The 13038-nt window shown below is 41.3% G+C and overlaps 1 protein-coding gene across 3 annotated transcripts in view; it reads right to left on the bottom strand.

The window, feature by feature from the left end:
- Positions 1-13038, bottom strand: part of KCNK2 (potassium two pore domain channel subfamily K member 2) — a 201821-nt gene that overhangs the window by 100603 nt on the left and 88180 nt on the right. For all 3 annotated transcript variants that reach the window (XM_054022787.1, XM_054022786.1, XM_054022788.1), the window contains one exon: positions 4640-4754. In XM_054022787.1, coding sequence (XP_053878762.1) covers positions 4640-4754 — 115 coding nt within the window. The remainder of the gene's footprint in view (positions 1-4639; positions 4755-13038) is intronic.

Consider the following 13038-nt stretch of genomic DNA (forward strand, 5'->3'; position numbering starts at 1 on the left):
TTCATCAAGTGATACTGAGTCTTGATGTTACAGAGCCTGAAATACATTTAGGACAGAAATTCCTAAATGTATTTCAGGCTCTGTAACATCAAGACTCAGTATCACTTGATCACATGTCATCACGCTATAAGGAGTCAAATCACACACTGAGAATACTTTTTTGCAGGACCAGCAAAATCACAGCATAAATTAACACTAGTTCTGATTTAATCACTTCTCTCAGGGTTTTCATGGCAGCCAAGTTTCCAGCACATCACAAGCCCTCTGCACCATCATCAATTTGCATCCCTTGCCTTGTTTACACTACCGGGGTAAGTCGACCTAAGTTACGCTGCTCTAACTACGTGAATAATGTAGCTGGAGTCGACGTAGCTTAGGCTGACTTACAGCACTACACCATGCTGCCTCAATGGGAGACACTCTCCTGTTGACTTACCTTACTCCTCTCATTCCAGTGGAGTACCGGAGTCAACCGGAGAGTGTTCTGCCATCAATTTAGCGGGTCTTCACTAGCCCTGCTAAATCGACCCCCATTGCATTGATTGCAGCAGCGTCAATCCCCGGTAAGTGTAGACATAACCTCTGTGTCACAATGGGATGATGTGATGTCAAATATGTTACAATGTAAAGCCATGACTTTGGGTGGGGGTAACTAGTACATTTTAGAAGTGAGGATAATTTCTATTGCCTAATTCAGTTTAGAATTTTGTTTATTAATCTAGGAAGGATTAGGAAACAAAAGAACAAACATAGTTCTTAATGTAGTGCCTATATTATTTAGAAACAAAAATAAGCCTTTGTGCAGGACAAGAGCTGGTCAGGAATTTTCCATCAGTGGAAAATGCAGTTTCTGCACATTTGAAATTTCTGAAGAATTATTTTGATTTTGCCAAAATGTTTTGATTTTCTGCTAGGAAAAGTGATACAAAATGTTTAATTTGGGGTCATTTCAACCAAATCTAATTATTTTGGCTTATTGACCTGATCCAAAATGTTGCATTTGAAGTTAGTTCAGCATTAAACTGCATTTCCCTGTTGTGACACATTGCTTCATGGGAGATGTAATTCTGAGGCCTAATACCCCCATTCTTTTCTATGGAGCAGGCTTGATGTCCACGGTACTTCTCTCCTGTGCCTAAGCAGGATGATACATCAAGGAAGTCATATGGCTCCTTGAAAGGTCTTCTGGCCAGGGAGTATGGGCCTAGGAAAGAATTGGGGCATCAAACCTGAATTACAACTTCTATGTGCCACCCAGGGCCGGCTCCAGGCACCAGCTTAACAAGCAGGTGCTTGGGGCAGCCAAGGGAGGGGGTGGCACCTGCGGCAATTCGGAGGCGGCAGGTCCCTCACTCCCTCTAGGAGCAAAGGTGCCCTGGTGCCACTATAGGGGAATGCAGTTTAATACTGAATTGACTCTAAATGAAACATTTTGGAACAGTTCAACAAACTGAAACAAAACACATTTAGTTTCAGGAAAACCAAAATATTTTGTTTTGATAGAAAATGCCAAAATGAAATACTTCACCATTTCCAAATCATTTTTTAAAAATGTGTCATTCCACAAAAGTTTTTGATGTTTCAATTCTTTGTCCTGATTCGGGTCACAAACAAAAGGTTAAAATATTAGAATGTCCTGCAGGAAGGATATTTTGATTTCACTCAGTTCTATTCAGGACTGTGCATGCTGGATTATTTGGAACTAAATGCCTTATTTCTTCCTATTGTTTAAAATATTCAAAATAATAGGAAGAAATGAGGAATTTAGAAAGAAAACCCTAATGAACTAGAATAAATTCTTGACAACTTCTAATACATATTACACCATTAAAGTGAGATTAATTTGAGGCAAAAAAGCCTATTGATATTAGATAAAGTAGGGTGACTCAAGGCCAATGTCATAGCCTTGCTTCTGAATTCCCTTGATTTTGTTGGCATATATTAGATTGACATTTATATTTTGATAATTTCTTTTATGTTTCACTATAGGTGACATCCTGGACTCATTGAAGAGCATATGAATTTTGCAATTGACTTCAATGGGACCAGGATTTCATCCTATATGCTGATTATTTTGGTTGTTTATGACTTGCCAAAACATTACAGACTTACACACATATTATTATATATATTGTAACAAAGTTTCTCCTCTACCTTGGTGGGTCCTGTGCTTATTGGCGGATTTGCTCGCTTCACAAATTCACCTTATGGGTCAGGAAACAGCACAGAGACCTTCCCCTCTGGTAGAAGCTATAGTCCAGGTCAATTCCTCCTGTGTTTGATCAGAAGTTGGGAGGTATGGGGGGAACCCGGGCCCACCCTCTACTCCGGGTTCCAGCCCAGGGTCCTGTGGACTGCAGCTGTTTAGAGTGCCTCTTGGTACAGTTGCACGACACCTAGAACTCCCTGGTCTACTTCCCCATGGCCTCCTCCCAACACCTTCTTTGTCCTCACCACTGGACCTTCCTCCTGATGTCTGATAACGCTTGTACTTCTAGTCCTCCAGCAGTATGCCTACTCACTCGCAGCTTCTTGCACACCTCTTGCTCCCAGTTCCTCACACACACTTCCTCTCCTCTGGCTCCCTGGGTTGATTGGAGTGAGCCCTTTTATAGCATCAGAGGGGCCTTAATTAGAGTCAGGTGCTTAATTGCCTCACCCGACTCTTAGCAGGTTAATTGGAGTCAGGTGGTCTATTAGCCTGGAGCAGCCCCTGCTCTGGTCACTCAGGGAACAGAAAACTACTTATCCAGTGGCCAGTATATCTCCCTTCTGCTATTCTGCTGTTCCCAACTGGTCTGGGTCTATCACAAAATGCTCATACACACACTCATGTATATACACAGATATAAACTTACAGCCAATAAATGGAATATAAAATGCACCTATATAAAAGAGGAATTCAAGTCACTGTATTAAACACAATTGAAGAGAGCATCCTTTTCCTGGAAGAAAGGTATGTAAAGATTACATTACAATAAAAATTTTAACGGTGCTAAAATGATCTGCATAATTGACTACATGCTGCATTTATAATTTTATTTTTTCTTTAAATTTATAAATATTTTATGGGTGCCCATTCTATCCCCTACAGACTTATCCCATAATTTAAAATAAACAGGAGAACAAAAAGGACTGCACATACATAAATCAATATCTAGGATATAAGGAAGCTGCATTGTCTTGAGGTCAGAACAAAGGACTTAAAAAGTCAAATATTGCTTTTATTTACACCTGCACAGCAGAGAAATGGCTCTTAAGAGTTTGAAAGAGTCTATGTTGCCAACTGCTGACTAAGCATGTGACCACAGACAAATCATCTGGCAGCTCTGAGATTCATTGAACCAAACAGGAACTTGCTGAAAAGCAAGCCAAGCTGTTGCATGCTAGTCTGACTATGAAAGCCATTTTTATAATGGATTTTCGACTTGTCTTCACTACGGGGGTAAGTCCACCTAAGTTACGTTAGACTAAGTCGTAGTTTAGGTCATCTTACCCCAGTGTCTTCACTGCGCTGCATCGATGGGAGATGCTCTCCGGTCTACTTCCCTTACTCTTCTCGGAGAGCTGGAGTACCGGGGTCAACCAGAGAGCACTCTGCCATCGATTTAGCAGGTCTGCTAAATCGATCCCTGCTGCATCGATTGCAGCAGTGTCAATCTCCCTGTAGTGAAGACCAGCCCTTAGGCCTGGTCCACACTAACCCCCCACTTCGGACTAAGGTACGCAAATTCAGCTACGTTAATAACGTAGCTGAATTCGAAGTACCTTAGTTCGAACTTCCCGCGGGTCCAGACGTGGCAGGCAGGCTCCCCCGTCGATGCAGCGTACTCCTCTCGCTGAGCTGGAGTACCAGCGTCGACGGCGAGCACTTCCGGGATCGATCCGGGATTGATTTATCGCGTGTAGACAAGACGCGATAAATCGATCCCAGAAGATCGATCGCTTACATCCAGACCAGGAAGTAAGTATAGACGTACCCTACGTAAGGTCAGGGCCAGCTCTAGCATTTTTGCCGCTCCAAGCAAAAAAAAAAAAAAAAAAAGCCACTTCATTCTACGGCATCAGGTCCTTTGCTCCAAGAGGGAGTGATGGCCCCGCCGCCGGATTGCTGCCGAACGGCCGGACGTGCCGCCACTCTCTTCATTGGCCGCCCCAGGCACCTGCTTGCTACGCTGGTGCCTGGAGCCGGCCCTGAGTAAGGTTAAACTGAATCCCTAGAAGTTTCTCATCTCACTTGGAATTTATAAAGGTCAACAGTAAAAATGCATGTTTGCAGAGATCTGCAGCTCAGCATACCACAATGGCTTAAAGCACAAATTTGATTTAAAACATCTAATATTGAGCTATTTTGATAACATGGCTACTAAATTCAAACATTACTTTCGCCTCACAAAACTTTTTCACATTCTATTAAAGACATATCACAGAAATCTACTTCTCATTAATGGGTCACTTAGATAGTCTGCATCCCTGAAGGAAATCTCGTATTTCTATCCCTAAGGCAACAGAGTAACTCTATTATAAATTAGAAGATTTGCCATCATTGCTATTAATCCCCACTGCCATCCATGCTCATACATATTTGAAATTAAATTACAGCTCATGTACTGTAAAAATATAATAAGTTGTGTCCTACCTATGGTGGTAATAACAGTGCCAGCAAAGAAGAAGGAACTTCCCATGTCCCAGTGACTGATTTGAGATGTGTTTCTTAAAGGTATGATTCCTGTATTTATTGCCTCCACTACGTGCTGCAGGTTTAAAAAAGATACTTGTCAATATTCATGAAACATAAACAATGATGTTAACATACATTATGCAGTAGATTCACAAAGATAAAGCCACTTATTAGAGGTAAACAATGAAAAAGGGAAAGGCTCACTTTGGTCAGTTGGAGTTTTGCCATTGACTTTAATGAGGCCAGGATTTAATCCTTAGAGTAAATCTCAAACATAAAGGACCAATTTCTGCAGTCCTTAACGTCTACTGGAATTTTAATGTGTCAGGACTCCACAGCTGGACCTCAAGGCATCAAGCGCTTGACAAAGCCCACTGAAGTCAATAATAAGAACGTTCTTGACTTCAATGAGTTTTGGATCGCCCTAACTAGAGAAAACAATTAGAGTTAAAAATTTAACCCTTTCTCGGCGTGCAGAAATACACATATTACATGAACACTTTAAATTTAGTTTCCCAACTACTGTTCACATTGACTCCCTGGAACTATCTGTCAGTAAGGCAAGCAAGATTTGGTCCATATTTTTAAAAAACAGAGCCACATCATCCCCTCAGTTGTTAAGGAGAGATTCCACTTATATCAGTGGGGAAGTCTGCTTTAAAATGCTGGTAAAATACGTTCCAGAGTAATTAAGAACATTCATAGAGGATAGAAAATGTAATAATTAAATATCTTTAATTTTATGATCAGGTTATTAAATCTTCAATATGATAACCACAAATTCAGAATTAAATATTATACAATCATTATCCATATAAGTTGACCTCTAGATTTATACTATTATATATGTAATGCAGGTAATTATTGAAAATGTATTTCTCGAACACTTCAGTTCTCTCAACGGAAATGAATGAGCACAATTTTTGTGAAATTTACGTTTTCACAAAAAATTCCCAAATCCTGCAGTGTCAACTCACTGAGATTTCTCTTATCACAAAAAAGTCCCTGTGTAGCAGTCTTTAGTGCAGACAGGGCTGGCTCCAGGCACCAGATCAGAAAGCATGTGCCTGGGGCAGCATATTGTAAGGGGCGGCATTCCAGCCAATCTGCTCCGGAGCCCCCGGCCAGCTCCCTGCGCTCCGCCAGTCCCTGCCCAGCCCTGCAGGGGCATGGACCCCGGCCCAGGGGGGCAGGAACTAGCGATCCCCGCCGCTCACCATGCTGCCGGGCTCCCCAGGATGCACCACTCTCTGCCGCCTGCACCGGCCTCCACCTCCTGCACCGCTCTGAGCCTGGCCCGGCTGAGCCACCTTTAAAGGAGCGGCTGAGCCAGCACCTCCTGCAGCCCTCGGGGGCTCCGCCTGCCCGGCTGAGAGAGGCACCCCAAGGCCGGAGGGGGGAGCCCCTCTCGCCTAGCTGTGAGCAGGCTGTGAGTGGCTGCCCACGGGAGGAGGGAGTGAGCAGCCGCCGCCCTTCACCCCTCTGCGAGCTGCCTTGACCACCCTCCAGGTGCTCCCTGCGGCTGCCAGTTTGTTTGTTTGTTTTTGCTTGGGGTGGCAAAAAAGCTAGAGCCGGCCCTGAGTGCAGACACATACCAGTATTTATTTTATTTTTAAACATCAAGAAAATAATGCTATTTTAAAACTTATTAACTGTTTATTGAAATATAAATTAAGGGTGTATTCTGTAACATTCACTTAAAGCAGAACAAATTTTACAAGTGATCATTATATTTGGTAATTGGTGTTTCAAAAACCAACAAATAGGAATGCAACATTTAAGTGAATGTTTTAACTGCCCAAGGCCTAAGCACAGGTATTGTGAACTTAGTTATTCCATATACTGGAATAGCTCTCCATGTGGACATTCTTCCAGTGACTTTATTCCAGAATAATACTCAGTGAAGTAATTATTCCAGAATAAAATCACTTTTACTCCAACACAAACTGGGGAATTTTTCAGGAATAGAAAATTAATAAAATTAGAACTATTCTAGAATTGCTATGCCAGTCAATTTCTCCCATATAGACAAGTCCTTAGAGCCAACATGTTCAACTTGCTACTTTCAAAGGTCAGTTGCTTGAGCAGTATCTGTTAGGAAGCCAAGAACTGCAACTATATGTCTTTAAAGATTTTAATTTTGATTTGCTTTAAAAATAGCAGTGGCAGATCTCAAAGGTCTGAAAGTTCAGATGCGTATTCAAAAGTTTGGATGCCTATTCATAACTTAACTCTAGTCTGCTTTCCCCACCATTGTATTTCATTTCACAAGCACCCGCTCCTATGAACAGTGGCATACTGATTGCTCAAACAACAGGACTAGGTGTTTGTAATATGGAGCTCCAGGGGTTGAAAGCAAAGCTGCAGGCTTTCTGTGCCCAGCCTCAAGGCAAGGGATCTCTTCCCCCATGCTTCTGAAAGACAGGTTATGTACAGGCACAACCTCCTCTTCCCTCACCTCCCATCCTCCAAAGAGACTAGCATATTTTTAAAGAGGCGGCATACTATTATTATTAAATAGTAACAAATAGAAATAATAATGTCTAGCTCTTACGCAGTGCTTAATTATTAACCCCAATCATCACATTTTTAAAATAAGAAATGGAGGGCCCTTAAATGAAGATAAGGGGCAGGATTGTCCTCTTACTTAATACTGGTGTAAATCAGAGTCACACTAGTGTAAAAATTGGTGAGAGGGGAGAAATCAGATCCAATATCTGTAAATTGTATATATGCTTACTGACAGTACTCAGAAGACATAAACTGCTGTGACTTAATATTCTATTTATGGGGTTAGGGCATACATATGGAATCACAGAGATGTAGGACTGGAAGAGACTTCAAAAGGTCATCTAACCCAGCCCCCTGCGCTGAGTATACCTAGACCATCCCTGACAGGTGTTTGTCTAACCTATTAAAAACCTCCAATTCCGGGGATTCCACAAGCTCCCTTGGAAGCCTATTCAAGAGTTTAACTCCCCCTACAGTTAGAAAGTTTTCTCTAATATCTAATCTAAATCTCCGTTGCTGCAAAGTAATCTTCTTGTCCCACCATTGGAGGACATAGTGAGCAATTTCTGCAGTCTTCTTTACAACCTTTTACATATTTGAAGACTGTTATTAGGTCTCCCCTCAGCCTTCTTTTCTTCAGACTAAACATGCCCAGTTCTTTCAACCTATCCTCATAGATCATGTTTTCTAAATCTTTTATTGTTTTTGTTGCTCTCCTCTGGACTTTCTCTCGAATTTGTCCATATCTTTCTTACAGTGTGGTGTCCAAAACTGGACGCAGTGCTCCTCCTGAGGCCTCACCAGTGCGAAGTAGAGCAGAACAATTACCTCCCATATCTTACATACGACACTCCTATTAATACATTCCAGAATGGCATTTGCCTTTTTTGCAACATCATGCTATTGACACATATTCAATTTGTGGTCTACCATAACCCCCAGTTTATTTCCTGCAGTACTACTGCCTAGCCAGTTATTTCCCTTTTTGAATTTGTGCATTTGATTTTTCCTTCCTCAGTGAAGTACTTTGCACTTGTCTTTATTGAATTTCAACTTATTGATCTCTGACCAATTCTCCAATTTATCAAGATCATTTTGAATTTTAACCCTGTCCTCCAAAGTGCTTGCAACCCCTCCCAACTTGGTGTCATTCACAAATTTTATAAGCATACTCTCTACTCCAACATCCAAGTCATTAATGAAAATAATGAACAGTACTGTACCCAAGACAGATCCCTGTGGGACCCCACTTGATATGTCCTCCAAGTCTGACATTGAACCATTGATAACTACTCTTGAGTATAGTTTTTCAACCAGTTGTGCACCCATCTTACAGTAATTTCATCTAGACCATATTTCCCTAGTTTGCTTTTGAGAATGTCATGTAGGACTCTCATCAACAGAACTTGGTCCAATAACAGATATTACCTCACCCACCTTGTCTCTCTAATATCCTGGGACCGACCACGGCTACAGCTACACTATATATGTGGGACTGTGTCAAACCTTACTAAAGTCAAGCTATATCATGTCTACTACTCCCCCCGTCCACTAAGCCAGTTACCCTGTCAAACAAGGAAATTGGTTTGAAATGATTTGTTCTGAACAAATCCATGTTGACTATTACTTATCACCTTATTATCCTCTAGCTCAGGGGTGGCCAACCTGTGGCTCCAGAGCCACATGCAGCTCGTCAGAAGTTAATATGCGGCTCCTTGTATAGACACCAACTCCGAGGCTGGAGCTACCGGTGCCAACTTTCCAATGTGCCGGGAGGTGCTCACTGCTCAATCCCTGGTTCTGCCACCGGCCCTGCCCCCACTCCACCCCTCCCCAGAGTCTGCAGTGCCCTGGCTCCTCCCAGTCCCCAAGCCTCCTGCATGCCACAAAACAGCTGAAGGAGGGAGGGGGAGGCGCTGATCGGCAGGGCTGCCGGTGGGTGGGAGGTGCTGGGAGTGGGGGTGGGGGCGGAGCTGATGGGGGGCTGCTGATGTATTACTGTGGCTCTTTGGCACATTACTTTGGCAATATAAATTGCCATTGGTAAATTCTGGCTCCTTCTCAGGCTCAGGTTGGCCACCCCTGCTCTAGATACTTTACAAACTGACTGTTTAGCAATTTGTTCCAATCTCTCTCTAGGTAGCAAAGTTAGGCTGATTGGTCTATAGTTCTCCAGGTCCACCTTTTTGTCCCTTTTTTTTAATAGCTGTAGTTCAGATTGTAAATATATCGAGTAAAAAAAAATCAGAGTTCAATGTTGGATTGGATCTGGACAACAAGGCCTTCTGTACACTAGCACATTCTACATCAGTAACAGTAATGAGTGCACCTGGTATTGATCACTGTTTAAATTTTAGTGTAGAAAGACAAACTATTTTAAGTAACATGTCAAAAAGATCTGTTATACTAATTTAGTTATACAATAATAGTACAATACAAAATATTCCTTTTGCTATTGGAAATTTTGCTGTACTACATTCAGTAAGTCTCAGACCACACTTAGAGGTGCAGCATGGTTTCACTTCAATGTGGAAGGGTTTTGATCATAAATCCCTGCACTTGGAAACGGGAACATACTCCCTAGTGTGTATGTGATGTGGTAAAGCAGGAGATCAATACACTTTTATGGGACTATTCATGTTTTATTGTGGTTCTTCTGTATTGCAGTAACACTGTACAGAGCAATGCACATGTTTTTAAGCAGTTTTACCAAGACTGACCTTTCTAACGTGATAGATGCGAAATGTTTTCTGCACTTTATATTGTAGCCTGAAAAGTTTTCAGTGACAGTACATCGTTCTTATGTATAAGGTCTGTTAATGTATCCTCATATTTTACAGATTAACACTATCAATGTCATACCTATGGTACACTGCAGTTGATCACTACTTCAAGAGATTTCTCCCTTGGGCAAAAGGGTACAACTTGAAGATGTTTTTATAGTCACAAAGGGACAAGAGATGCCAGTCTCCATTATGCACTTGTTACATTTTAAAACAAACACCTTTGTGCTTTCTCTGATGCTGCCCTTCACAATTGGAAGGAGCTCCCCGTAAACCTCCGCAAAGCCCTGTGATTATCCACCTTCAAATCCCTCCTCAAAACTCTATTTTGCTGTGATGCCTACAAAAAACCTGACTGTTTTAGGCTGTTGGTGTGCAAAGACCACTGCCTATGATGCAGACCAGTATTGTCTCCTTGTTTCCTTATCCTTCCGCATCAGTCTGTCTGTCTGCCTCCAGCTGTCGTACATATATTGTAAGCTCTTTGGGGCAGTGGCTATCGTTTTGTGTTCTGTGTTTGTACACAGCCTAGCACAATGAGGTCCTAGTCTACGACTAAGACTCCTCGGTGCTACAGTAATACAAATACTATCTCCCGTTGATATAAATCCACATAGTTCCCTTAATTTCAGAACTGGGGATATGGTTCAAAGCATCCAATATAGTCTTCGACATCGCTCTTTTTAATGTGTCTGCCCTACCGACCGCAAAGTTACCTAGAAGCATGGTTCGCAAACCTTTTAGTACTTAGAGATATTTTGGCTCCTCAGAACAAAATACAATATTTTTACTAACTCAGGACACCAGATTCAATAGTTCAAGACACTAGATTCAAGAGGCACACTAGAGTTTAGACAGTTTTGTGACTTTTTTTAACTATATGATATATGCTTAATTATAAAAGCCAATCTAATTCAGGTTTTTTCAAACTATAATTTGAAAATATGGATTTATGGCATGTTTGGACACAGCCTAAGATTTTACCAACAAGGATGGGCCTCGTTCAAACTGCATAGATGCACAATGATTGGTTGAATCTGTGACAGCACCAGACATAAGTCAGTTTCCAAGTTTAAACTATTTCTCTGTTTAATTTTCACAGAAATCGTTGCTGAAAATCCAGACTCACAGAACCAGCACTTTCATAGTTTCATCACTGAGTTCTTTGTCCTCTGCTTTAACTTAACGTTGGAATGGAGTCAACAATTACTGAGAATGGGTTTAGAATCCAGTCAGTATCTGGAGATTAATGTTCAATGCCAAGAAAATATTAATCAAAATGGGAATACAACCCAGACAAATTAGTTGATCTTTGATCTTTAATGGCATTTTGGTTATTTTCACTTTGTTCTTTTAAAAAGTCTGATAACACTGGAAACATCTCAATAATTCCCTTTTCAATGTGACTTCACCAAAGACAAAGTTTCTTCATGAATCCCTTGATCTTCTTTTATATCTGGTATATTTGTACTTCTACCTTGAAGTGTTAGGTTCAGTACATTCAATTTGCCAAATACGTCCATCAGGTAAGTCAAGAAGTCCACATTACATGTGTAATCTGGAAGGTCTGTTTTCCCAGGGGGAAAATTCTCATTTCATCATGCAATTCAAAGAGGGTTGTAACACTTTCCCCCATCCCCAGCACCAGACCTCACTGTGAAACAGAAGTTGAGTGGGCTCAGAGCTCATCTAGTCATACTGCATACTAAAACAATGTGTGTTCACTGCCTGGAATTTTACAAAATTAATAATTTTAATAACAATTTTAAGGGCCTCATGTACTTCAGGTTGCAACTTTTTTGATGCCAAAGCTTGGCACTGAATTATGCCGTGTATCCAGACTGCTGCTGACACCACTTGATTTGTGCTGCACCTCCACTGGTCTTTCTTGTCATAGCTGCTGCCTCATCAGTGCAAAACCCACCTATATAGTCCATTTGAAACTTTCCTCTGCTATGAATGTATCAAGGGTCTTGAATATTTCCTCAGTGGTTGTTTGGGTTGGGATTTTTTTGCAAAATAGAAGTTCTTCAACTATTGGACCAGCTGTGACAAATCTCTCATAACATAGAAGCTGAGCCATATTGGCTATGTGTGTGGATTCATCCAGGTGCAGTGCAAAATATTGACTCCTCTTTCCTGGGTCTATAAACTTGGTCTATCCTGGACATTTTCTGCATCCATCAGTGCATCGACAGATGGCATTATGTGACATAGGAATGGTTTTCAGTGTCATGGCTGCGTGCTCACTAATCATAATTCTATACATCTACTATTGCTGAAAGTAGAAGGGCCTTGCCTATGGCGTGTGCCTGTGTGCATTTTGCACTTCACCTGGTCACAATATAAGATGCTCCTATGGCTTTGTGAGGAGCAACTGTTTCTTTAGACAGGACTTTTTTTTTATTCCCAAACACCAGGGGCTCCCCCATGAACCATTTGTGGCTCCCCAAGGAAGCAATGGCTGACAGTATGGGAAGCACTGACCTAAAATACTAGTATAAAACTCCCATTGATTTCACTGGAGCCAGGATTTCACCCTTAATGTACAAATAGCAAGATATTTATTGCCAGTGCCTATTTATCTTTGATTCTGGTTTCCATTTTATTTGTCAATCTTCTGCTTTTCCCCTTGAGTGCTGCCTTGCTGTAATAACAGTGAAAGCACAGCCATTTCATTTGTCACAAGTTTGGCATGACACTGCCATCTTTACTTACAATTTCTTTTTCCTGTCAACTTTGTCCTTCATTGGCGCAGCCCTACTTATCCCGTGGTGTAATTAAGTCTGTGTATCTCTAGCGGTGCTGTATCACTTTCCTTTAGCCTGAAAAAGTTAGAATCATGGAAATTCTGTATAATCTGTACTTTTATCATCACTGACTCAAATTTATTCCATTCAGCCTCTTGAGATGGTTTACAAGATTTTAACAGGGAGGTTCCCAGACTTAACTTTACTACTGTAAAATACATTGTAAAATGTGACCAGCTTAGTAGACTAAATTATTTTGTGTGTGTTACCATAATTCAAATTCTGACTTAAAATTCACCTCTACTGCACTACC

This window comes from Malaclemys terrapin, chromosome 3 (genome assembly GCF_027887155.1).
Source record: "Malaclemys terrapin pileata isolate rMalTer1 chromosome 3, rMalTer1.hap1, whole genome shotgun sequence".
NCBI lineage: Eukaryota > Metazoa > Chordata > Testudines > Emydidae > Malaclemys > Malaclemys terrapin.